At 52.6% G+C, this 24,733-nt stretch overlaps 1 protein-coding gene across 1 annotated transcript in view; it reads right to left on the bottom strand.

Moving 5' to 3' along the window:
- Ell (elongation factor for RNA polymerase II) overlaps positions 1-24,733 on the bottom strand; it is a 48,725-nt gene that overhangs the window by 17,797 nt on the left and 6,195 nt on the right. The window contains exon 2 of the mRNA XM_008824545.3: positions 836-883. Coding sequence (XP_008822767.1) covers positions 836-883 — 48 coding nt within the window. The remainder of the gene's footprint in view (positions 1-835; positions 884-24,733) is intronic.

Raw genomic sequence — 24,733 nt, 5'->3', positions numbered from 1 at the left:
TTATTTTGATATATCACAGTGAAAGATTTATCGTCCTCTTTTTTTTTTTTTTTTTTTTTTTTTTTTTAAAAAAAAAAAAAAAAAAAAAAAAAAAAAAAAAAAAAACCCACCAAGAAACAAAGGTTGGCCTGGGAGTGTAAGTCTGCTGTGCCAGTGACTCAGGGGGCTGAGGCAATATGACTATGAATACAAGGAGCTGAGGGGCAGAGGGCTTGCTTGGCATGTAGAATGCTGTGTTTCCCGAGAAACATTTTTTTTCTTTCTTTTTTTTTTGTTCTTTTTGAGACAGGGTCTCCCTGTAGCCCCAGCTGTCCTGGAACTCACTATGTAGACCAGGCTGGCCTTGAACTCACAGAGATCTGCCTGCCTCTGCCTCCAAAGTGCTGGGATTAAAGGCGTGCGCCACCGTGCCCGGCCCAGAAACACATTTTTAAAAGGCTTCTCCAAGCTTCATGAGCATGGAGAGCTAGGGTGAGCAGCAATCCCTTCACTGTACTCCTGCTGTTTGTTTAAGGAGATGGTCATAGGCAGGCAAGTGCATTTTGCAAATAATGGGCGCTGAGTCCTTAGCACCCCCACCCACCACCAAAACCCACATGTGCACTCATGGCCTTGGTGTTAAAGAGCTAAGGACTTGGAGGTAGGTGTTGGGAGCTGGAGGGTATCTATAGAGAGGGCACACTCAGAAGCTTGAAGGAGATGACTGACTTCTGTCCACACATGGACTGCACTGGGCACCAGTCTTGCCTGGGCAGTCCAGAGGTAGTGGGTCTCAGCTGGCTTACCACTTGCCCAGGGTCCACAGCTCATGTTTGTCAAGACAGGAAACACTCACCCCTTGGCTTCCTTCAAATCGGATGGATGGCCTCAATGATACTGAATCCTACAAGAGAAATACAACAGGAAAATGTCAGCAAACAAAAAATCCAGTTCCTTCTAGCAATACAGGACCAGACACAGGACCCACAGTGGCAGAACAAAAGCGTATGTGATGGCTTGCTGGGGCAGGGCTGTCAAAAATCTGTAGAAGTTCCTCCAACCACAGAGCCGAGGTCACACAGAGTCAAAAGCAAATGCTCAAGACAAGACAGCTGGTAACCCCAATGAAAGAGGCTGGACTCCAAGGTCAGCACTACCCTCAGAAGCCACTAGCTTATGACCTCCATTGGGAGAGGAGGAGGACAGAGTTCAGGCATGGCCCACTAGGAAGCAGCAAGAGCTGGAGGGGGTGAGATAACCTCAGCACTCCAAAAGCAGGACCCCTACAAGAGCAGGAGCTGGCTAAGCTGTGCATCAATGTCCCCTGCTGCTGGACTCTAAGAGCAGCTGGAGGGGCCTGTCCCACCCCGCTAGCTTGGCTAGGGACACTGTCACCATGTCTAAGCAACATGCACTGGAAGCTTTCTGCCCAGAGATCAATGTAGGATACTTCAGGAAAATGGTGGCCAGGGAGACTGCTTGCCCCATGCTGGGCCTGCGCAGGCAGTCTCAGTGTCCCCACTGCCACCAGGCAGTCCTGGATAGCCACCACATCCCTGGCTCAAGTCTGTCCTCATGCTGCCTCCTCTCAAAGATGCCACAGGCTCCTTCCTGCCCTCTCCAGCTCTCTCTGCCCATCTGCAGTGGCCACTATGTACCCTGCCACTGCAGGATAGCCTGGGGTGGAACAGGTTTCCAGAGGTAAAGGGACCATTTGCTGGGCCAGGAGACCACCACACCGCTCCCTAACGTGACAGGAACAGCTGGGGGAGGTGGGACAGAGTGAGGAAGCAGCCTCCCAGTAGCCTGCATGGCCACTTGAGACCCTGTGGCCCTAAACATGACACATACTTAGCCTCCAGGGTGGAGGTGACAGAGGCTCCCCCTCATCTGCTGGGGCCCCCAACTTTGCCCACTCTGCTGGGCTATGTCCACAGATCTGAGGGTCCTGTCCTGGCAGACACTCCAAGAAACTGAGGCCAACCAGCACGAGCTCTGCCCTCTCAACACCAAGCCAGCTCTTGGCCATGACACAGGATATCTAGTGTCCACCTTGTTCCACATGGACTGCATATGGAAGGCCGCTGTACAACAGCCACTGTGCTGAAGATGGTGGTGAGGCCCCCAGCAGAGTAGCTTGGGAGGGACCTGTCATACCACGCAGTTGTACCTGGAACAGAGGTCATGTGGCCTTTGCTGGAATGCTCAGACATGATACAGGAGAGTTTTGGATGACAGATGCCGAGAGACAGCACACATCTTTCCTTATAGAAATGCACCTGGCCTGCAGCAGACATCTGCACCCACAGAACGATGGAGGAGGCAGTGCTGCAGGGGCTGGCCAGGACTCATTGACCCAGACTCCTCACAGCAACAGCATGGGGCACATATGGTTTAGTTGGATTGTTTTGCTTTTTTGATACTGGTGGAGCCAAGGACCCCCAAACCCCAGACATACGCCTCACACTTGCACTGAACTAATCCCTGGCCCCATGGCACATCCAGGGATCTATGGCAAAGATGCCTGCCAGGGACCCCAGGAGAACTTAGAGCTGACCTCTCACCACAGGTTGTTGTTAGCTGTTTTGAGTCCATTCACAGGTCTGGGAGGCTAAGGTGGGAGTTCAAAGTCATCTGTGGCCACTCAGCAAGTCCGAGGCTATGTGACATGCTGTTTGAAAATACCAAAAAATCAAAGCCCCAAACAAACTAAATCTCTCAGTGGTTAGACAATTCTAACAGTGTGTGTTTTATGGGAGGCACGTTTCAGTGGCCACAGGCCTGCCAGGTGTCTGTGAGACGGGGACTGGGGGGACAGGAAATGCCCAAATAGGACAAGAAAGTCCCCCCACTGCCTTTCCACTTTCTTTTTCAGGCTCCCCTGCACACTGGGCCACCTCACCATTCCTAACAGCAGAGGGCAGAGTGGGTCAAAGGAAACCACTCAGAGAAAAGGAGACTCTGGCTCTGGCTCAGAGACCCAGAGTGGCTGAGGCCTAGAAGGGTGCCCAGGGGGAGAACAGCAGATGGTGGGTCCAGAGCAGGGACTTAGGACACCTGGCCCTCGTCTATCCCTAGGGTCGAGCTCTCCAGAGGCAGATGCTCCTTCTAGGACCTGCATACATCCTGGTGGGCAGCCCAAAGGGCCAGCTCCCCCCCCCATCCCCAACCCCCCATGGCCACACTGCCCAGCAGACCCCTCCCACGCCCTGAAACTGTTGGGCAGTGGGTCCTCTGAAGGCACCCGAGCTGCTCACTGCTCAGTGGGACTTCCTGTGCTGAAAGACAGAAGCAGAGACATCTAGTCCAGTCTTCCTCCAAGGCCAGTGATAGCTGACTCCACTTGACTGCCCCCATGTGACCTGGCTGCTGTCACAGACCTAGGCTCCTGGCCACACAGACTCCTGTGGTATCTCCTGAATTGGCTGGGCCCTCATGTAAACAGTCAGCAATTCACATGGACACAAGGCCCTTCCCTACACAACCACCTGAGTAGCCCTGAGCAATGACAGCACCCAGACTGCTGTCACTTGAGCTGCTAGCTCCCGTGTGGGCTGGGGACAGATGCTGGCCTTGTGCGATATCAGAACAAGGCAGAAATGGTGGCATCCCAGGGTTCCTTGGGAGGCTTGGGCAGGAACATGGTGGGGCCTGTGCCAGCGTGGGCCACAGACTGAGGCTAACAGCCTCTGAGCATAGTTCTGTGACCCATATGTACCCTAAGGTCACAGTGAACCCAGAGTGAAAGCCAACTGATAAAGACAGAGCAAACAGGGGGGACACTACTTGCTGTCCCCAAGTAGGCTGATGACCACAGCTGCCCATGGCCCTTGGACCAAGCTGCTGACAGCTGGTAGCCTGTCAGGTAAGCCAGTGTGAGGGAGCACAGGTGACTTGAGCGAGCTCCTGCTGGTGCTGAGCTGCTACCCCAGCAGGTGGTCTGGTAGACCCAGTGGCCTGGCTGGCTGTGGCTGTCACCCTTGACGCCTCTGTTCTGGGGCAGGTGGTTGCTGTCTCTGGACACCTGTAAGTTGCCTGACAGTGAGTCCTGCAGAGACACCACCCTCCAGGGCACAGTGTAGCTGGGCCATGCAGAGGGTGGTGGGTCCCTCGAATCCAAGCTCTTAGCTTGGTGACCTAGGAATACTGGGCCACAACACAGACTCCAAGGCCTTGTGAGGTTCACAGAGAACTGGTTTCTATAAACTTCTCACGTGCTCTAAGCTACCTGCGCCCACCACAGCTGCCACAGCCACTCTTAGCATCTGAGGCTGTCAGGACCAAGGGCCTAGAACACACATTTTAATGACTTCCACCCATTTAATGATCTCCCTACCCTGTGAGTCAGGTCTAGAAAGGGCTGCTTCCAGACTGAGGAACACAGCCTTCTGAGATTTGTGGTTCCAGAAGGCTCCTCGAGAAAGCAGCAACCTGGGACCAGGCATGGTAGCATATACCTGTAATCCTAACACTTGGGAGTTCAAGGTAATCCTCAACTATGTAACAAGTTTGAGACTAGCCTGGGTTACAAGAGAGCCTGTTTAAAAAAAAAAAAGTGGTTAACCTGGTCTTGCCACCCAGGGGCTGTGTGCTGTGAAAATTGGCACCACCCCTGAAGAGTGCAGGTGGCCTGCTTCCCCATGTGGCTGGTGGAGGCTCTAGCCCAGCATGCTCCTGAAGGTGGCATGCCTGTGTGTCATGAGAGTCAACTTTTTTTTTTTCTGTCTTTTTGAGACAGGGTCTCCCTGTAGCCTCAGCTGTCCTGGAACTCACTCTGTAGACCAGGCTGGCCTTAAACCCACAGAGATCCGCCTGCTTCTGCCTCCTGAGTGCTGAAGGTCACCTTTTAAGATGTGATGGCCCTGCAAGGCCCTGGTCTTAAACAGGCATCTGTGTTGGTCCCACAGTGCCTCCTACAGGCAACACTGGCAGATGGGTGCTGGGATGGTGGGAGGGGCTGGGGCAGGTGACCTGGCAGGCCTCAGCAGTGGATCAGGAGACACTCCCTACAGGCTCATCTGGGCTCTCAGCAGAGGAACCAAGTTGGTTCTGGGGTAAGAGCTGCTCTGAGCACCCCTTTACTGAGAAAGACCTAGAAACAGTTCTATGCAGTCAGCTGAGCCTGCAAGTGGCTAGAAGAAAGCTGGACATGACCTTGGGAAACACAAGGAGACCCAGGTGGTCATGTGGGACTCCCAGCACCTGTTTCTGGCAGCCTCAGCTTGTGCCAAATGGCAGAAACAAATGGCATCTAGGGCCACAGGAGACCCTCCATAGAGACTGACCAGAGTGACAAGCCTCCCCATCCCACCAGGTTAATGAGCTGCCTGTATGCTATGGGCGGGCAGCAGGGATAGATGACCACACTGTTTGGAGTACCTGCATCACCCCTGAAGTTGAACTCTGAGAGAGGGCCTGGGCCCAGGCAGGGCTGTACCTGGGCTGACAGTGTGGTGGGGCCAGACTGGAAGAGGCTGAGAGTTAACTGACTTCAGACCCTCACAGCAGCAGCAGCAGCAGCAGCGACACAGTGCCCCAGGAGGCCAGGTGCAGTGACTCATGGGGGATGGCTGGGAGAGGCCCCAAAAAAGTTGGCCCAGACCTTTTCTGCCAATGCAGGCAGGGTGAGGAGGGAGCTACTGGAATCCCCCCTCCCATCCCAGAGGTGAGGTAACAGGAAGTATTTATGACAGCCTGAGGCAGCCAACAGTTTACACAAGACTTTGGATACTGGTGAGTACCGCTAGGTGGGGGCGGGGACTCAGCTCCCAGGACTCTTTGGGCCCCAAGGGTGGTGGGAGAGGGTTTCAGCCCTACTATTGTCCAGGGACAACAGACCCTGTCATCCCAACCCTGTAGAGGTAGAGGCAAGAGGATCTGGAGTACAAGGTCATTCTTGGCTACACAGTGAGTTAGAGGCCAGGCTGGGCTATATAAAACTCTGCCTCAAAAACAAAAGTTGCCAGAGGCTTGAAAGGCATATGGACCCCAATTCAACTTGGCCACCATGGAAATATGGAAGCCCCAGCTGAAGAGAGGTGGATCAGGGCAGGGCCCTGAGTTTGAAAACAGCAAGTCCATAGCTGAGAGTGTGAGCCAGGAGCAGGGCTCAGAGTGACCAGATGTGCCAGTCCGCATCTGGACCCCAGATACTAGCTGGGAGTGAGGATGGCCCAGGATACATTGTAGTCTTTTCTAGAGCCAGAAGTGACCACGGTTTTCGTGACAACCCCTCTGGGAGTGTGTCCCCTCTGGCATTCACTACCATTCACAAGATGAGAAAGCAGGGAGTGGGGCCTGGGTCCTTTCTGCCAGCATCCTGGAGCATCGGTCACATGCTGACTTCACAGAGGCTAGTGGGTGGGAGAGGGAGGGTGGTGCAGCTGAGTCCTGGCCAGTGACCTCCTGGCAGCCACCCCCTTCCAGTAAAGCCCAGCCTGTTGGGAAATATCGTTCAGGAAGTCTCTTGGCTTCCTGGCAGGACTAGTGTGGTCAACAAGACTGCTAGGTCCCTGGTTGGGAGCAGTGTCTCTAGGATTTGCTAGAGCAGGGTAACCAAGCCCTGCGTGTGTGGCCCTCACTGAGGTCCTAGTCACTTGAGCAGGTCAGGCAGGGCAGGGGGACAGATGTCTCCCAGCTGAGGGAGCGCTGCTGAGCCAGGTGATGCACAAGGTGGTCCCACAGCGGGCATGTCTGTATAAACTCAGGGAGGGACCCAGAAGGCTCAAAAGGAACGATGCCCTCAGGAAACTTCAGGTCAGAAGTAAAGCCACAACCCAGACCTTCCTGCAGACCCTGTAGACCACAGCCAGAATGGCAACCACGTTCTCCCTTACCCAGAGCCAGTGCTGCTCTCATGGGACCCAGTCACCTCACATTCATTGTTTTGTTTTGTTTTGTTTTGTTTGTGCCTCTATCTATGTGGCACAGGCTGGCCTGGAACTCACTATGAAGACCAGGCTGGCCTTGATCTCACAGAGAACCTCCTGCCTCTGCCTCCCAAGTGCTGAAACTAAAGGCTGTGCCACTACCACAGCCAAACTTGTTTTCTGTTCTTGTGAATGGATCTTTTCTGAAGTTGTGCCTTTGGGGGTCACATAGTGTGAAGGGCCTAGGGCTGCTGAACAAATGCCCCTGAGCTGGAGGCTGCAAATAGGAAGTCAACGTTGCTGATGCTAAGGCAACCTTTCTTTGCGACTCACTTCAGTCTCTGCCTCAGGTGGTCATGTGGTCTTCTGACTTGTCTATCTCTTATATAAGGACACTTGAGACAGGATCTCATGTAGCCCAGGCTGGTCTGTAACTTACTTAGGATGTAGCTGAGAATGACCCTAAACTCCTGATCCCCCCCTGCTCAGCCAACCCAACTACTTTTTCTTCGGAGTTTCCCTGAGCTCTTCACATGCTTGAATGCAGGTCCCATGTAGCACAAGGTAGCCCAGAAGTGCTGGGGTGACAGGTGTCTCCTGCCACCTCCATCATTACATTATTACTTATGAAATCTGTATCGGGATGTAGGCATTTTGTTTTGGAAGCACTAAGGCCGGAACATAGGGCCCAGATCATGCAGGCCAGCACTTCACCACATGAGTCTGGGGCTCATCTCTTGGTTCTCCTAGTATGTCTTTCAAAATGCATAATTTCTTCATTTTGATAAAGTGAAATATATCTTTTTGTATGGGGGGGGCTTGCTCTCTTTGTAACAGAGATGAGCCTTGAACTCTTTTTGTTTGTGTGCTTGCTTGGTTTTGAGACAAGGTCTCACTATGTGGCCCTGGCTGGCCTGAATCTCATAGCCATCCACCTGCTTCTGCCTCCAGAATACTGGGATTAAAGGCATGTGCCACCACGCCCAGCTTAATACTTTTTAAAAAGTGTTTTAGGGGCTAGAGAGATGGCTCAGAGGTTAAGAACACTGGTTTTTCTTGCAGAAGACCCAGGTTTGAATCCCAGCACCCACATGGCAGCTAACAACTGTCTGTAACTCCAGTCCCAGGGGATCCAACAGTCGCTTCTGTCCTCTGCAGGCGTTGCACGATACAGGTGTACTTACCTACATGCAGGCAATACACGCATACACATAAAATTTTTTTTAATTAAATTAAGCTGGGCATTGTGACGCACGCCCTTAATCCCAGCAGAGGCAGAGGCAGGCGGATCTCTGTGAGTTCAAGGCCAGCCTGGTCTACATAGTGAGTTCCAGGACAGCTGGGGCTACAGGGAGACCCTGTCTCAAAAAAAGAACCCCCCAAATATTTTTAAATTAAAAAAAATAAGTAAGGGCCAGGTGTGGTGGCACACGCCTTTAATACTAGCACTTGGGAGGCAGAGGCAGGCGGGTCTCTGTGAATTCGAGGCCAGCCTGGTCTACATAGCGAGTTCCAGGTCAGCTGGGCTACAGGGAGACCCTGTCTCAAAAAGACAGACAGACAGACAGACAGACAGACAGACAGACATACATACATAAATGAAAAGTGTTTTATGGCAATCTTGCAAATGACCACCCCCCAACTCCAGCATCTTCTGGGCACAGTTTCGACTGATCTCTGAAGAGCTTTCTCAGCCCATCTCATGGTTCTGAGTTTGACTAGCTCTGCTTCCTGCCTGCTGAGTCCACTGGCAATCACTACCAGGGCATTACCCCGGTCTGGCTCCACAGATGCTGCTAAGCTTGCTAGACAGCTGGCCGGTGTCACCCTCGGGCCCCTGTCATCCCTGTGTGGTGGTAGGGTGATGGGGCAGATCCACTGGGCTCCCAGCAGAAGCCACAACCAAAATCAGTCACAATCAAGGTGCTGCACACAGCACCCTGCTGTTAACCACCTACTCCCACCCCCCGTCACCACATTTCAGTTACAGGAGGCAGCACTGGGGAGGACAAGGGTGCCCAAGGGTGTAGGGACCCAGCCTCACAGCAACACCAGGCCCTGCTGTCCCCAAGTAACCCCAGTATGGCCACTGCACCATTTGATCTCACTCGATGTTACAATTCACCCCCACTGGTGACCCCCACATGACTTGGGAAAAGGACAAGGAGCGTTTGCTAAACAACTCTGTCTCCCAGCAGCCTGTGTATTAACTCCCTGAACTCCCTGGGGCCGACCCTCTGGCACACCTCCCATCACCCCCACCTTATCCTGTCACCCTCCTTTGCTTCACCCTCAGCACTTGCCCTTCCTCAAATTCTAACACTTCCTCCAGCCCCCAAAAGGAGAGCAGGTCCTTGAGGCAGGGAGGGTTTGACCCAGGTCAGCCAGTCTTCAAGCACAGTGCTCCCCTAGCTTGAGCTCCAGAGTGAAAGAGTCCACTGTAATCACAGCCAAGCCATCTGCTCCCTCCTTGGAGCCCTGCACCCTACTGAGGAGGGTGCACACAGGGGCGGGGGGGGGCACGGTTCACCCACCCTGTCTTTTTCACATCTAGGCATAGGTCTTTCCTTTGAAGATTCCCCCTGTATAGCCCAGAGCACCCAGGACTCCCCAGCCACCTGACTAGCAGCCTGATGTATCACCTACCCAGGAGGAGACATTCAGGCCAGGCCTGGGTGGTCCTATGTGAGGCCCTACAGCTACCCACACCAGGAGGAGGGCAGGCATTCCCTCCCTGGGTGCCTCATCACAGCCACTAGAGGACTGCTGAGTGGGACACCTTGAAGGCCCTCAACTTTTCTTTTTCCTAAGGGCTCATCTGTTCTTCTGTGACCTCCACAGGAGCTACCAGGTCTACAACACCCTGGGCTGCAAAACAGGCCTGCCTGGATGTCTCCCAGGGCTGGAACCCTAAGACTAGGGGCAATTTACAGAAGAGTGTGCCCAAACGCCAGCTGTCACCTCTGTGTGCATCTTTCCAGCCCAGCCCCAAGGCCTCAAGATGTGGCCCCAGCTCAGGCCATGAGCATCGCCAAGGGCTCCTGACTGCTCAGACACCTGGAGATGGCCCTGTATAGACACTCCAAGGCTCACGGGGCTCCAAGAATAGAGTGATGGAGGCTCTAAGGGGACCTTAGCACCATGTCTGGTTGCTAAATTCTGGTAGCAGTTCTGTTATGATGAGCAGAACATTCAGAAGTGCCTGGCACAGCAGTACAAACCTGTTTTCCCAGCACTCAGGAAGCAGAAGCAGGAAGATCTCCAGTTCTAGCCCAGCCTGGTCTACAGAATGACAGCTTGTCTAAAGAAAATGAAGAGCTGAGCCAGCAAGATGGATGGTCCAGTGGAGAAAGGCTTGTCACTAAGTCTGAGTTTCATCCTGGGACCCATATGGTGGAAGGAGAGAACAGAGTCCCTGCAAGTTGTCCTCTTGTTTAACATGTATGAGTGTGTGTGTGTGTGTGTGTGTATGTGTGTGTGTGTGTGTGTGTGTGAAGGGAACAAAGGCTGGCACGTGGCTAAGATGTACAAGGCCCTGGGTTCCATCTGGACCAGCCCAATGGTGACAGTCACCTGGCAACAGCATCTGGCTGACACTCTTAAGTTTGGGTTGGTGGGGTGGACCTAGACAGGGAGGCCTGGGAAGGTGAGTCCTTGTTGCTGAGAAGCTGTGGGCTGAAGTTCACTTCTGGAGGTTGGCCTTGGGTTCTCAGGTCTGGCTGGCTCAGGTCCCAAGCTATAAAGTCAGTGCTTAAGAAACAGAACCTGCTGGGTGTGGTGGTGCATGCCTTTAATCCCAGCACTAGGGAGGCAGAGGCAGATGGATCTCTGTGAGTTCGAGACCAGCCTGGTCTACAGAGTGAGTTCCAGGCCAGCTGGGGCTACAGGGAGACCCTGTCTCAAAACCAACCAAACAAACAAACAAACAACAAAAACCCCAACCAACAACAACAAAAAAACAACCCAGGGCCAAGATACATCTCAGTCAGTAGAGCGCTTGCTTAGCATGCATGAGGGCCCTGGAGTCCATTCTCAGTACCACATAAACCAGGTGACGTGGCTGACACCTGTCATTCCAGAACTCAGGAAGTGGAGACAGGAGATCAGGAGTTCAAGGCCATTCTTGGCTACATAACAAATTCAAGTATAGCTTAGACGACACAAGACCCCCATCTCAAAGAGAAGAGAAGACAAAACAAAATGGAATGTGCCGTGGCTGGGGCCTGTCTAGCCTATCTCGGGAAGCCATTGCTCCTATAACGTCTACCTCTGTGCTTCCAGAGCCAGACCAGAACCCAACCATCAGGACTCTTCTAGATCCCCAGCCATGGTTCCTGTGGTCTGGCACTCCCCTGTGCTCACAAACTCAAGAGGCAGCCTGTGCTGCCTGGCCAGCTGGAAAGCTATGACTGTGGAATCAAAAGGTGGAGACCAGCCTGGATTACAGTGAGACCTACTCTGAGTTATGTATCAGAACTGCTGGTTCAGAGGCTGAGGGCCCATGGGGAAGACAATGCAGGTACCACGCACTGTGACAGGCACGTGCTGTCAGGGCCTACCCTGAGTTGATGCAGAAGTTCAAGGTAGTGGAGATGCTGAGGGGTGGGGCTCCCTCCAGTCTCACAAACCAGGGTGTGCTCTGCTGGCAAAATCCTCACTGTGTGACCCAAGGCCAAAGCTGACAGGAGCAGGCAGGCTGGGGGCTAGAGCTCACTGGAGGCTGATCACAGGACAGACAAGCCCTCTTAGTAGAGGGTGGTGGTGGTGGAGCTGGGCACCCTGCAGCTGGCAGCAGGGAGCCTACAGGATGGAATGCTCACCTGCCTTCAAACACAGCTGATCTCCTTCAAGGTGACAGGGAAAGGTGGGGTGGAGGCGACTGCTCTACTTCAACTTTCTGCAGAGGTACCAACCTCGGGGACAGCCACATTCCAGAAGTTTCTCAATTTCTCAGTTCTGTCTGGTAAGGTGACTTCCACCAGGGAGAGAGTGAGGAATGCAGTTCCCGCCTGGCCCTCAGGCTGGCCACCCCTGCTGCTCTTGCCCTGTCCATCAGCCTGTGACCCCACAGCTCCCTGTGGCTCAGGCCTCCATTATCTTGACTTCTTGCCCCACCAACCAGGCCTCAGCTTCTTGCCAGCTTCTCAGACACCATCAAAGGGGTCCTTGCTTTGGCACCTGCCACATCATAGCCCAAAGGCCCCAACAGTGGTCATCTACAAGGCCACTGCAGCCCAGGTGTCCATGCTGGCCCCTGTATGGTGCTCATACAACTGTGAGGCCCGTGTCCCATCTAGATTGCTCCTCAGGGTCACTGGGCTGACTCCCGGCTTGGTGGCAGCACTGCCCTAGCAAATCACTGAGCTTATGTCAGGTGTGGTGAGGAATCCACAGTCCACCCACCACTGCTGATCCCTGTGCTGACAGCCTGGCATGGATCCCCCATCTGGCACAGACACTAGCTGAGCAGAGGCACACATGGTACTGATCACACACGCAGCTATAGTGTCTTTTGGCCCCAGTCATCAAGTACAGGGCTGGCCAGGGGGACACAGTCCCATGACCTGCTGGTTGATTCTCACAACAGCTCTGTTCTGGGAGTGGCTCAGAGACCTCCCCAAATGCAGATGAGCCTTAAGGACAGCCACGCCCCCCACATGCTCTCCATACATGTGCACAAGCACACAGACTACCTGTGCAAACAGTGCATCTGCTATACCACCCACTGACACTTGGCGGGGGGAGTCCCTGAAAAGGGCAGTTGCCACCAACCTCCCACACCTGGGAGTTTCTTGACCATTCCTAAAAGTCATCTTTGACAGTGCTGAGGAGACCTATCCCTGTAAACATACTAAGTACATGATCTACCAGAGGTCCACCCCAGCCCTCTTCCTGAGGTCCACATCATGCAACAGTCCAGGCTCCACCTAGTCTCTTGTCACCAGAGCCACTACTAGGCTGCAACACAGCAGGGATTAGGGATCACCGGCTCTCCGAGCAGTCTAGGTGGGACCCCTGTAAACTCCCTCACCCATCACAGCAATGGTTCTGAGACATCCCCATAGGGCAACTACAAGGTCCTGAAACTGAGAGGTTGGCTTCTGCTGGGCACAGCTCTGGCTTGAGAGGCCTTGCACCTGGGTGGGAAAGAAGCCAGAGCTGCTCAGCACTTCCACCCCAATGCCACACATAACCCCAGCCCTATTGTAACTCTGAGCTTCTTGCTGTTTCTGCAAAAGATTCTGGGCCTCTGACTTCTGAAGTGGGAAGGTGATGAGGGGAGGTAAGAGGCTGTAGCCAGTAGAGGCAGCTGGTTGTGGTCACAGGAGTCCCATGTCCTCTAGGAAATATGGGGCCAGGCTAGTATAGGATAAAGGTGGGGACAGCTACCCTCCTCTCCCACCCTGATTCTCCCCAGCTCCTCCCACGTCTGGAATGAAAGTGGGGACTTCCCCAAGTTCTCTTCTACTGCTCCTAAGCCCACAGGGACTATGGAGACTGCCCTCATCCCGTGTGGAAATCTTGCTTCTGCTAAGCAAGCAGGCGAGGTGGGTGCCCACATGAACTATATTTCTACTAGTCCGGGGACCCACTTTAAAAAATGAAAACATGGGGGTGGAGAGATGGCTCAGTGGTTAAGAACACTGGTTGTTCTTGCAGAAGACCCAGGTTCGCACCCACATAGCAGCTAACAACTGTCCGTAACTCCAGTTCCAGGGGATCCGACAGCTTCTTCTGTCCTCCATGGGCATTGCACGACACAGGTGCACTTACCTACATGCAGGCAATACGTGCTTAGACATAAAATAAAAATAATAAATACTGAAAAAAAAAATGAAAACAGGGCTGGAGAGATGGCTCAGCAGTTAAAAGCAGTTTGCTCTTTCTTACAGAGGACCCAGGTTTGATTCCCAGCACCCACATGGCAGCTAACAATGGTCTGTAACTCGTTTCAGGGGATCTGACGCCCTCTTCTGACCACCATGGGCATTGCACAACACAGGTGTACCTACCTACATGCAGGCAATACACTCATACATATAAAATTAAAAAAATAAAGGGGCTGGAGAGATGGCTCAGTGGTTAAGAGCACTGACTGCTCTTGCAAAGGACCCAGGTTCAATTCCCAGCACCCACATGATGGCTAACAACCATCTGTAACTCCAGTTCCAGGGGATCCAATACCCTCTTCTGACCTCCGTGGGCACTGCACAACATGGGTCCACCTACCTACATGCAAGCAATACACCAATACACATTAAATAAAAATAATTTTTTTTTAAAAAAAAAGTATAGAGAAATAATTTTTTTTTTTTAAATGAGAACAGAGAGGCCAGCACACATTGAGGGGGCAGCTCAGGAACCTAAGGATGTCACTAGAGCTGCCTACCAGGTCGTGCTGGGGACTATGCCCAGCACCATCCAGAAAGTACGTTTCTGTGGCTTCCGTGGCTTCTGTGCCACAGTTCCAAAGAGCTCACTCTCCCTGAGCTCTGGGAAGCATAAAGGCGCCTTTGTCCCTGAGGCAACTAAGGCTGTCCTGGGCACAGTGGCAAGAGCTGAGCTCTGAACACAGGGTGCGGTAGTCCAACATGGGTAGAAACAGGACACTCAAGGAGCAGTGTGCTGTCCCCTCAAATGACCTAGTGGCCAAGCACGCAGGACACTGCAGCAGGACTGGCTGCTCACAGACCTGGGGAGTGAAGTATAGCCCACCCCTGTCTGGAGTCCCAACTCCATCTACTCCTCTCCAGCCTGTGCCTGGGGGTCCCCAACACAGCAAGAGGAAGATGGCTTGAAATCCCAGCCCTTTTAAAATGCATTTTTAAAACTGCACAGCCACTGGGCTGTACCTCAGACCTGACTCCTCTTCACACACTCCTTCTGGCCCAGCACACAGGTGCCCTGGGGGTAGTTCGAGGCTATGAGGGATGTAGTAGCAGGAGGTGGTGGCTGCCATCAAGGACGGAGGCTCTCCAGTAGATCACTGGCAGAATAGCTCCCACTAGGCAGCCACTTTGGGAGAGTCTGTACTGGTGTGGGAGCATACTGGCCACATACGCCTGTTTCCCCAAGTGATTAGTGCCAGGCTGTGGAGGAGGTCCTAATATGCATGGTGTGGGCCAGAGAGGGCATTGTGGAAACTCCAGCTCCAGGTTGGTCTTCATGAGCCTCGTACCCACCCCAGAGGTGGAAGCCTGGTTGTCACAGGGCCCCACTGTCTTCCTGGCCTAAGGCCAAGGGTAAGGAGGCCAGTCCAGCTTGCACTATCTACCTGGGTGTGGAGGAAGCCCTGCCTGGGTCAGGCCAGCAGGCAGCAAGTACCTCTCACTGTCTGCGACACCAAGTCTGTGTGACTACACTGTCACTGCATAACCATCAGAGGATAGCTAAGAGCATCAGAGGATAGCTAAGAGGCACTGACACCAAGTGCTGGTGAGGACATGATGACCAAGAACTCTCTACCATGGTGGGCATGCAGCACAGGTGGTTGCCAGAGGCTTCACATCAAGGTACATGGTGGGTCCCCAATGAGGCTCAGCAAGTTCACTCTGCACTGCCCCAGGGAGGCTGTGAGGGTTCACAAACCTAAGCCTTCGCTGTGGCTCCATTAACAATAAGGAGGAGGCAGGAGGATCAGAAGTTCAAGGCCAGCCTTGGCTATTAGAGAATTAGATGTAGCCTGGGCTAAATATTACATGAGACTGTCTCAAACAAAAGAAAATAAAATAGCAAAGGGCAGGGGAGGTAGCTGAGCTACACAAGCCTGGTGACCCAGTGTGATCTCAGCATCACTAGATGAGGTGGGGAACAGAGACAGGACACTCCCAGAAGCTCAGAGGCTGGCACACAGCAACAAGGGAGACCCTGCCTTAACAAGGCAGGGCACAAGAGCTGACTCCCAAGAGCTAGCCTCTGACCTCCACCAGCAAACTTGGGCACACATGTGCTTGCATGGGCACACAACTTTAAAAATAGTCTAGAGTAAGCCAAGCATGACGGCGCATGCCTTTAATCCCAGCACTTGGGAGGCAGAGGCTGGCGGATCTTTGTGAGTTTGAGGCCAGCGTGGTCCACGTGAGTTCCAGGGCAGCTGGGGCTACAAGGAGACTCTGTTTCAAAAAAAAAAAAAAAAGTCAAGAGTTGGGCTGAAGAGATGGCTCAGCAGTTAAGAGCACAGACTGTTCTTGCAGAGGACCCGGGTTCGATTCCCAGCACCCACATGGCAGCTGTGAACTGTCCTTAACTCCAGTTCCAGGGGAATCTGATGCCCTCTTCTGATCTCCGCGGCATTGCATGACACGGGTGCACTCACATACATGCAGGCAACACACTCATACACATAAAAATAATAAAATAAAAACAGTTCAGAATAGAAAAACAAAAGTCTGTGAAAGTGGGTTTTTTGTTTTGGGGGGTCATGGGACAGGTGAGTGGTAAACTGTATTATCAGACAATGGGGTAAGTGGACCCTGATGGCAGAGGCCCATCATCCTCTATACTAAGGAGGCTGAGGCAGAAGGACTACAAGTCCCAGACCAGCCTGGGCTAGAGAGCAAGACCCTGTTTCTAAAACAAAACAAAAACAAGGCAGACACCCTAATGTGCACCTGTGATCCCAGCACTCAGGAGGCTCAAGTGGGAGGGACAGGAGTCTCAAGGTCACCCTAGGCTCCACAGCCTAGCTACACTAGACTATTTCAAAATCATAAAAACACAAAACTGGCTGGGCATAGTGGCCTAAGCCACCCAGCTCTCAGGAGGTAAAGCCAGGCAATGTCTGTGAGTTCAAGGTCAGCCAGGTCCACAGAATGAGTTCAGTGAATTCCGGCAGGGGCTACAGGGAGACTCTGTCAAAAAAAAAAAAAAAAATGCTGGAGAGATGGTTCAGTGGTTAAGAGCACTGGGGCTGCTCTTGAGGGGACCCAGGCTCAGTTCTCAGCACCCACATGGTGGCAAACAATGTCCCATAAGTCCAATTCTAGGGGATCCGATGTCTTCTCCTTGCACACAAAATACTCATACACATAAAAATTTTTAAATAAAATAAATCCCCCAAATTAAAAGAAACAAAACAATCAGCTGTCCCCTGGGATGGGGGTAATGAGGACAAAGTGCCTGAATGCTTAGGGAGGGGACAGTCCCTGTAACATTGTACTATCAGGCATAGGGCTTACCCACAGAATAAGCCACGTGTGAGCTTGCTGTATCTGGATATGGTATGTCCCCCATGGGCTCACATGTTTGAAAACTTTGCAGCCAGCTAGTGACCCTATGTTGAAAGGTGGAGCCATTAAGACGTAAGGTCCTAGCTGAAGGAAATGGGTGACTAAGTGGACCTTAGGGGTTACTGCCACCCCCACTTCCGGCCTGAGCTGTTTCCCGTCTGTTGTCAGGATAGGTCTAGCCACAAGCTCTTCTAGGCATACACCAAATGGCTTCGGCTACCCTACCTTGCTTGCCACCATGGACTGTTATCCTGGGAACACAGTTTCAAGCTCCTGTCAGGTGTCCTGTCTCACAGGCAAAGATAACTGGGATGCTGGAGCTGGTACCAGGAGTGGGGCTGCTGCTGCATAAGCCTGGGCACTAGGCACCCTCCAGGCAGGAGGAAGGCAGGTGAGTTTGGAGCTGTGTATTGAAGACCTGGCATGCTGTAAGCAGTTGGCAATGGGCCATTCTGTGGAAGTCTGGGGACCAGAACACCAACAGAACTGCAGATGGTGAGTCACCAGCTCCCATGCTTCCGGAAGGGTCTGAACTGCAGCCCATTTGCATCCTGTTCTAGACAGGAGCCTGGCTGCATTCTGCCTGCACCCTAAGAACTTCAGTAAGGCTGCTCTGACACCAGGCACTCTCAGGTCTGGCCTTCTGAACAGATCCCATTCTTGGAAGAATCACCCATGCTCCTTAACTTCCTTTCCTGTGTCTTTCCTTCTGTCTTCGTACTGTTGTCTCAGCTCTGTCCTCCATCCTTGAAACACAATCTTCTGCTGGGTGTGGTGGCATATAACTTTAACCCCAGCACTCGGGAGGCAGAGGCAGAGGCAGGCAGATCTCTGTGAGTTCGAGGCCAGCCTGGTCTACGTAGTGAGTTCCAGGACAGCTGAAGCTACAGGGAGACCCTGTCTCAAAAAGACCAAAAAAAAAAAAAAAAGAAAAAGAAAAAGAAAAAAGAAAAAAGAAACTCAATCTTCTGCATGGTCTTGTCTATTATTATGGCATCTGTTGTGGTTTTCATTTGATTGACCCTTTACTGTATTTCAATTACTTGTTTGGTTCCTTTTCAATATTTTAATCAATGAGGCTGAATTTAAAAGTAACAGAATAGACTGGTGGAAGAAACACCTCTTTTTTTTTTTTCCTCTTTTTGAAGCAGGGTTTCTCTGTAGTCCCAGCTGGCCTGGAACTCACTATGTAGACCAGGCCAGCCTTGAACTCACAAAGAAGAGCCGCCTGCCTCTGCCTGTGAGTGCTGAGATTAAAGACATGCAACACCCCACCCAGCACTGGTGGAAGAAATTTCAGGAGAGCGAGTGTCCAGGCTGTGGGTAGCTACTGCCTGCCAGTTTTAGCCACCCGCCACTTATGAGAGGACAGCATGTGGAGTGCAGAGATGTGAACAATGTATAATTTGGGGAGGAAGAGAGCAAATTTGAGGTGAGGGGCTGGAAAGATAGCTCAGCAGTTAAGAGCACTCACTGCCCCTGCAGAGGAACCAACTGTGTACTCCTGCACCCAAGTTGGGTGGCTCCTGACTGTCTGTAACTAAAGCTCCAAGGGATTCGATGGCCCCTTCTAGCCTCCATTGGCACTGCACTCGTGTGCACACACACACGCCACACACACACACACACACTCACACAGAAGTATGAGGCAAAGGCAGGTGGATCTCTGTGAGTTCAAGGCCAGCTTGGTCTACATAGTCAGTTCCAGGACAGGTGGGGCTACAGGGAGACCCTGTCTCAAAAAGACCAAAAATAAGTAAATAAATAATATTAATAAAATTACAGTGCACAAGGTAGCTTTGCATAAGGCAGGCAAAAGGGCTACGACTGACTAGGAAAGTCAAATACACCAGGAAAGGTGCCTCAAGGGCACGACCCCACCCCTCAAAAGCTCCAGGAGGTGAGACTAAAATCCCTTTGAAAGACAGTGTTTTGAGAGAGGATCCTGAAGAGACAGAGTTTCCAGGATGCCCTGCTGAGAGGCAGTGCCTAGGGAGGGTCCTCCCTGGGGTGAGCAGGCACTCTCCAGCCACTGCAGCCACAGTCCAGGGACCCAGGCCATATCTGCAGATGGGGCACAACTCAAGCTGTCCCTCTGCTAGTTTTGTAGGATGCAGCAGTGATGGTATCATGGAGGTTTACACCGACATTCCAGAAGAAAAGCCTGTAAGTCAGGCCCTGTGCAGTGGGGACAACCCTACAGGGAGGCCCTAACAGTGGTTAACAATCATTCATAACTCCAGTTCCAGGGAATCCAACACCCTCTTCTGGCTTCCATGGGCATTGCATGTACATGGTACACTTTCATACATGCAGGCAGAGCACTCATACACATAAAATAAAAATAAGTAAAAATCATCAAGAAGCTAGGGTAAGATACTGATCCTGAACCAGGAGTGTGGGAATGTCTCCACCTTCTAGTAATTTCTTCTATTGCTCATTTAAGTGCTGTGTACCTTCTATCAAACGTCAGGTGTATGCTTAGGAATTACAGGGCCTGGACATGCTCAGAGACACTAATGACCCCAGGTCTGACCTAGATACCACAAGCCACACCCCTGGCCAGTCCCTCCTACTGAGTGCTTCCCTAGTCCAGAACACTTAGCCTGTGGGTAGTGGGGAGGTGTTCAGGCAGTCCCCATGGGCACAGTGAGACTCTCACCACTTTCACCAACATGCATCTCATCATTGTGGCCTCCTGCTGGACCACATGTGTCCAAGGGCCAGGGACAGCCCAAGGCAGCCAGACCAAGGCTGCTGGAGGAATGTTCTCTGGAGACATGGTGGATACAGTATACAGGAACCATGCCTGTGCTGGTCTGGGCAATGCAGCCTTAGACCTGGGGTCACCAAAGTCTCCCTGCACTAACTATCCAGTGCTGTGGGCCAGTACACGCCCCTTTACTGTCTGTCCCCTCAGGTCTGCCTCCCAAGGGAGGCCAGGGGCTTGGGCTTCAGAGCAGAAATGCCTGGCTGTCACCAGTCATCCATCAAGTATGAGCAAAGCAGATACTCAGAACAGATCAATGGAGTCCAGTGAAAACCACAAACATGCTCCTCTCTGTCACAGTCTCAGAAAGGCCCACAGTGCCTATGTCCCCACCGAGCCTCCCAAGTTCTGGGGCACCTTCCCTGAGGTTCTGCCACCCACACACCCAATGGGCAGGCCCAAGGTCCACACGTGGTGACCCCAGCAAAGGGACTGAAGGGCCTGGTCCTCCTCCTAGGCCTCAGCCTGGACTCCTGGAAAACTAGTGGCCTGGACTCCCTCCAAGCCCTGAGTGCCATGTGCCATAGGAGTGGGTAGCCTCTGCCAGGTGTGTGCCAGGCCACTGCCCCAGGCCAGGCCATGCCTTGGGCACAGAACCTGGTCCGTAGGTAGCAAGAACCAGCCTTGCTGTCTGTATCCGCTGGTCACCTGCAATGCCCTCAGGCTCCCAGCTGCGGGTGTCTCAACCCAAACAAACATCACAACTTCACTATGGGGAAGGTGGGAAGGCGCGTGGCAGCTAAGCCTGAGGCAGTGCCCTGGAGTCCACAGCTGTGCCTGTTGGCCATCCTGTCACCTCAAAGCTCTGAATGGGAAGGAGGAGGGCAAGAACTTCTTGGGTTCCAGGGTGGCTGTCACAACCACAGCTCCAAAGCACAGACCTGGGCCAATCACCCCACTGGAAGACTTGGGGGTCACCACACCTTGGAACAGGCAAGAGTTTCCACCCTGTGGTGCTGTAGCAGCCTGGGCCTGGGAAAGCACACCATGCCCTAGAGGACACTGCTCTGTGGAGATGGAATCTGGATCTTCCAAGCTGAGAGAAAATGGGGAATCTTCCCTCAAGATGCTGTGATGAAGGAGACAGCAGGGGTCAGATGCCTCTCCAGGCATACTCCATGCAGCTGGCTGGGAACACCTGTGAGGAGCAGCTGACAAGGTGGCCTGGTCATTCTGGGATGCTACATATAGAACCTTGACAGGGGAGTACTCCTACCCTCCTGGGCCAGCCCATGCCAGATGCCCTGTGAGCCAAGCTCATTTCCTTGGAACTAGCAGCCAGCATGGGCACCAACTCCAAAAATAGGGCCATGGGGAAGGGAAGGCACTCTTCTGGCTGTGACCTGCCCTGAGACAGCTCCCTGGTCACCACTCAGTGGAGGCCACACCAGAGATAAGGACGCACAGGAGGACTGGAGCCCACAGCAGACCACAGAGAGCCTTCTGGGGCTCAGATCCCTCAACACACACTTGTCCCTGACCAAGAAAGCTCTGGAGGCCCTGGCCCTACTATCCAGATTGGGTAGGGATGGAGGAAACACTACCACCCCGCTACCCCCCTCCACCCCCAGCACACACACACACACACACACACACACACACACACACACACAAGCCCCATAGGACTGCAGAACTGGAGCAGAGGCAACAGTCAGCTGCTGGTGAGAGGCAACCCCAGGCCATGCTCCCTCCCAGGGGCCAAGGCTACCTCCATCCACCCCATCAAGAACCTGGGCTCAGGTCCCCTATCCAGCCTCAGTGTCTGTGTGGAGCCTGTGCAGTATCTATGGAGGGGAGGGGGCAGTCCCTAGTGGATGCCTTGGGGAACCTAACATCACTTGTGTGGTACATGTGGTGCAGCTGGGCGTTCCCCTGCAGGTGCTGCTGACATGATGACACCAGAACCACAGGACCCACACCAGTGTCATCGTGGCTTCGAGACCACATCTGGCCAGCAGCTCTCCTGGAGAGACCATGCCAACACCCCAGCTTCTCAGCCTGTCTACACAGCCACGTCATGATGAGATGATAAACTTTATCTACAAAGACAGGCTTGGCCCTTGCCTGGCCCTCCAGCCATCATTTAATGACTCTTAATGACTCAGGGTGGATACTGGAAAGACCATATGGCAGTCACAGGGATGATCTGCTGCACTAGTAGCAGTGTGGACACGACAAAGGCCTTCCCCACATAGCTGTGACAACATGAGTGCAGGGAGGACCCCAGAAAACAGAGCAACCCAGGGAAGAATGCACCCCTGGTCCATCAGGACCCTGGGGACAAACCATCAGAGGCCGAGGGCAGGAGAACTGCGCTACCTCCCAGATTGCAAGATATGACACTGAGCACCCTCATCGCCCCAGAAGTCACTCCCGGATGTGGGGAGACCATGAGGTCCAGAGCAGGAAGCTCAATTTCCTCGAAAAACCACTGTTTAAAGAACAAGGGAGAGAGAGAGAGAGAGAGAGAGAGAGAGAGAGAGAGAGAGAGAAACCAAGGGGAAAGGAACCAGGGTGGTGGTGGCACAGGGCTGTGACCCAACTCTCAGGAAATGAGACAGGACAATCTCAAGTTCCAGGGTAACCTGGGCTACAGAGGGAGACCTTGCCTCATAAAATGAAAGGTTGGGGAGACAGATGGCTCAGTGGCACTGCATGAGCATGGTACACTTACACACAAGACAAAATACTCAAACTCATAAAATAAACTTAAAAACAACCTTCTTTTAAGCTGGGCGTGGCAGCACATGCCTTAATCTGAGCACTCAGGAGACAGAGGCAGATGGCTCTCTGTGAATTTGAGGCCAGCCTGGTCTACATACTGAGTTCCAGGCCAGCTGGGGCTACAGGGAGATCCTGTCTCAAAAAGACCAAAACAAAACAAAAACAAAACAAAACAAAAAACAAACTTCTTTTAAAAGAAACTAGAAAGCCGGGCGTGGTGGCGCACACCTGTAGTCCCCAGCACTTGGGAGGCAGAGGCAGGCGGATCTCTGAGTTCAAGGCCAGCCTGGTCTACATAGTGAGTGCCAGGATAGCTGGGGCTACAGGGAGACCCTGTCTCAAAAAGACCAAAAAAAAAAAAAACTTTAGTGGGAGAGTGGAGTGGCTGAGGCATTTGTGGCACAGGCCTGACAACCTAAGCTCTGGTCCTAGAACCCACAAAAGACAGAAGGGGAAGCCTGCCACAGAGTTGTCCTCCAACCTCCACAACTGCTGTGGCACATGTGCCACCTCATCCTGCACACACACATGTTCCTGCTGGAAGCTGGGGCTCCTCCCACAAGTGGGACCCAGGAATCCCTCCATCCTCCCTCCTTCCCTCTAGCCACTCTAGCCAGTGACACAATACTTTCCTAGGAACAGGAGTGGGGACACTGTCATGGGGAGCGCAGGAGGTCATCTGCCCATCACCTGTACAGGGCAGCTTCAGGGGGAGGGTGCTGCTTCCCCATCTCCCCACATAGCCACCCTCTCTGATGACTGAACCAGCTTCCTACCCTGCAGTTCTCACACACTTGCTCTGAGGCCTGTCTCCAGTTCAAGGGTGCCAGGTCTGGCTCTATAGCCTTTCTGGAAGTGGTAGATAGTCACTGGCACCTCACTGTTATTCACCACTGGCCACGTGGGCCTTCCTGAGGACAGTCTTTAGATATGACCCAATAATGCCAGCCCCCCTCAGTGAGGGCTTCACCATCAACTTGAAAAACAGGACTCCTGAGTCCATCCACTGTTACCCAGGTATCAGCCCTAGGGACATTCATGTACAATCACACAGCAAGGCACTTAACAGGCTCAAGACCCCATATCATGGCTACTGTCACAAGAAAAATCCAAGCTCTCTCCCTGCACTCTGTCCCCCTTCAAGCCTTGAGCCTAGGCCTGTTCCTGCTCTTCCCACAGCAGATCTCTGGAATAGCTTCCTAACCCAGGACACCCCCTCCCCCGACACACACTGCATCCTGATCCCCTGCAATCAGACTAACTGCATTCTTCAGCTTAGTTAGACCCTCCACAGGCTTTCCCTACCCCCACATTGCCCTTGGCCTCCTGATCTGCCTGCTACAGACCTGCCATATACCACTCATCAAAGAAGCTTCTTTCTGCAATATATGGAGACTATTACAAAGTTCCACAACTGGTCACACACAGCCCCAAATGACACATCTACAATAGAACCTATACACCTAAAACTCATGGAGCATAGCAGAATGAGGGTAGGGAGAGCACTAATACATCTCTCAACTCCTGCCTTCAAAGTTTTCTCATGCAACAGAATGCAATGCACTCAGAAGGCCATGACTGGCCAAGGTATAGAGAATAAGAGACCGCACAGTGTGCATCCCTGGATAAGATTCCTGTATTAAACCTCACCTATCCATGGTTCAGGGACTATTGAGGAGGGAGGGGGTGGAAAGATTGTTAGAGCCAGGGTACATGAACCTAGGGAAACAGAGGTTTTTAAGCCTCTGGAAATTTACCACAATTGTGACGACAAGACCCATGCTAACTCGGACAAAAACCCAGCACAGAATTGGGGAAATGGGCAGTGGGCCCAGCCTTAGCCGAGGAGCTATTGGCAACTGATTACTGCGGGGTGACAGAGAGCAGATCTTCTCTAAGGGAGAGACTCTAGACAGGCTGACTAGCCTCCAGTGGATGAACTTGCACCTAGGGACATCTGGGTACAAATACTTGACTGGAAGCCAGGCATGGTGGCCATGGCTTTAATCCCAGCACTTGGGAGGCAGAGAGGCAGGCAGATCTCTTTGAGTTCAAAGCCAGCTGGGTCTACATAGCAAGTTCCAGGCCAAGTGGGGCTACAGGGAGACCCTGTCTCAAAAAGATAAAAAAAACAAAAAAACAAACAAATGATTGACCAGATA

Source organism: Nannospalax galili, unplaced genomic scaffold, assembly GCF_000622305.1.
Source record: "Nannospalax galili isolate Female #2095 unplaced genomic scaffold, S.galili_v1.0 scaffold529, whole genome shotgun sequence".
Taxonomy (NCBI): domain Eukaryota; kingdom Metazoa; phylum Chordata; class Mammalia; order Rodentia; family Spalacidae; genus Nannospalax; species Nannospalax galili.
This window is presented reverse-complemented; position numbering and strand designations above follow the sequence as displayed.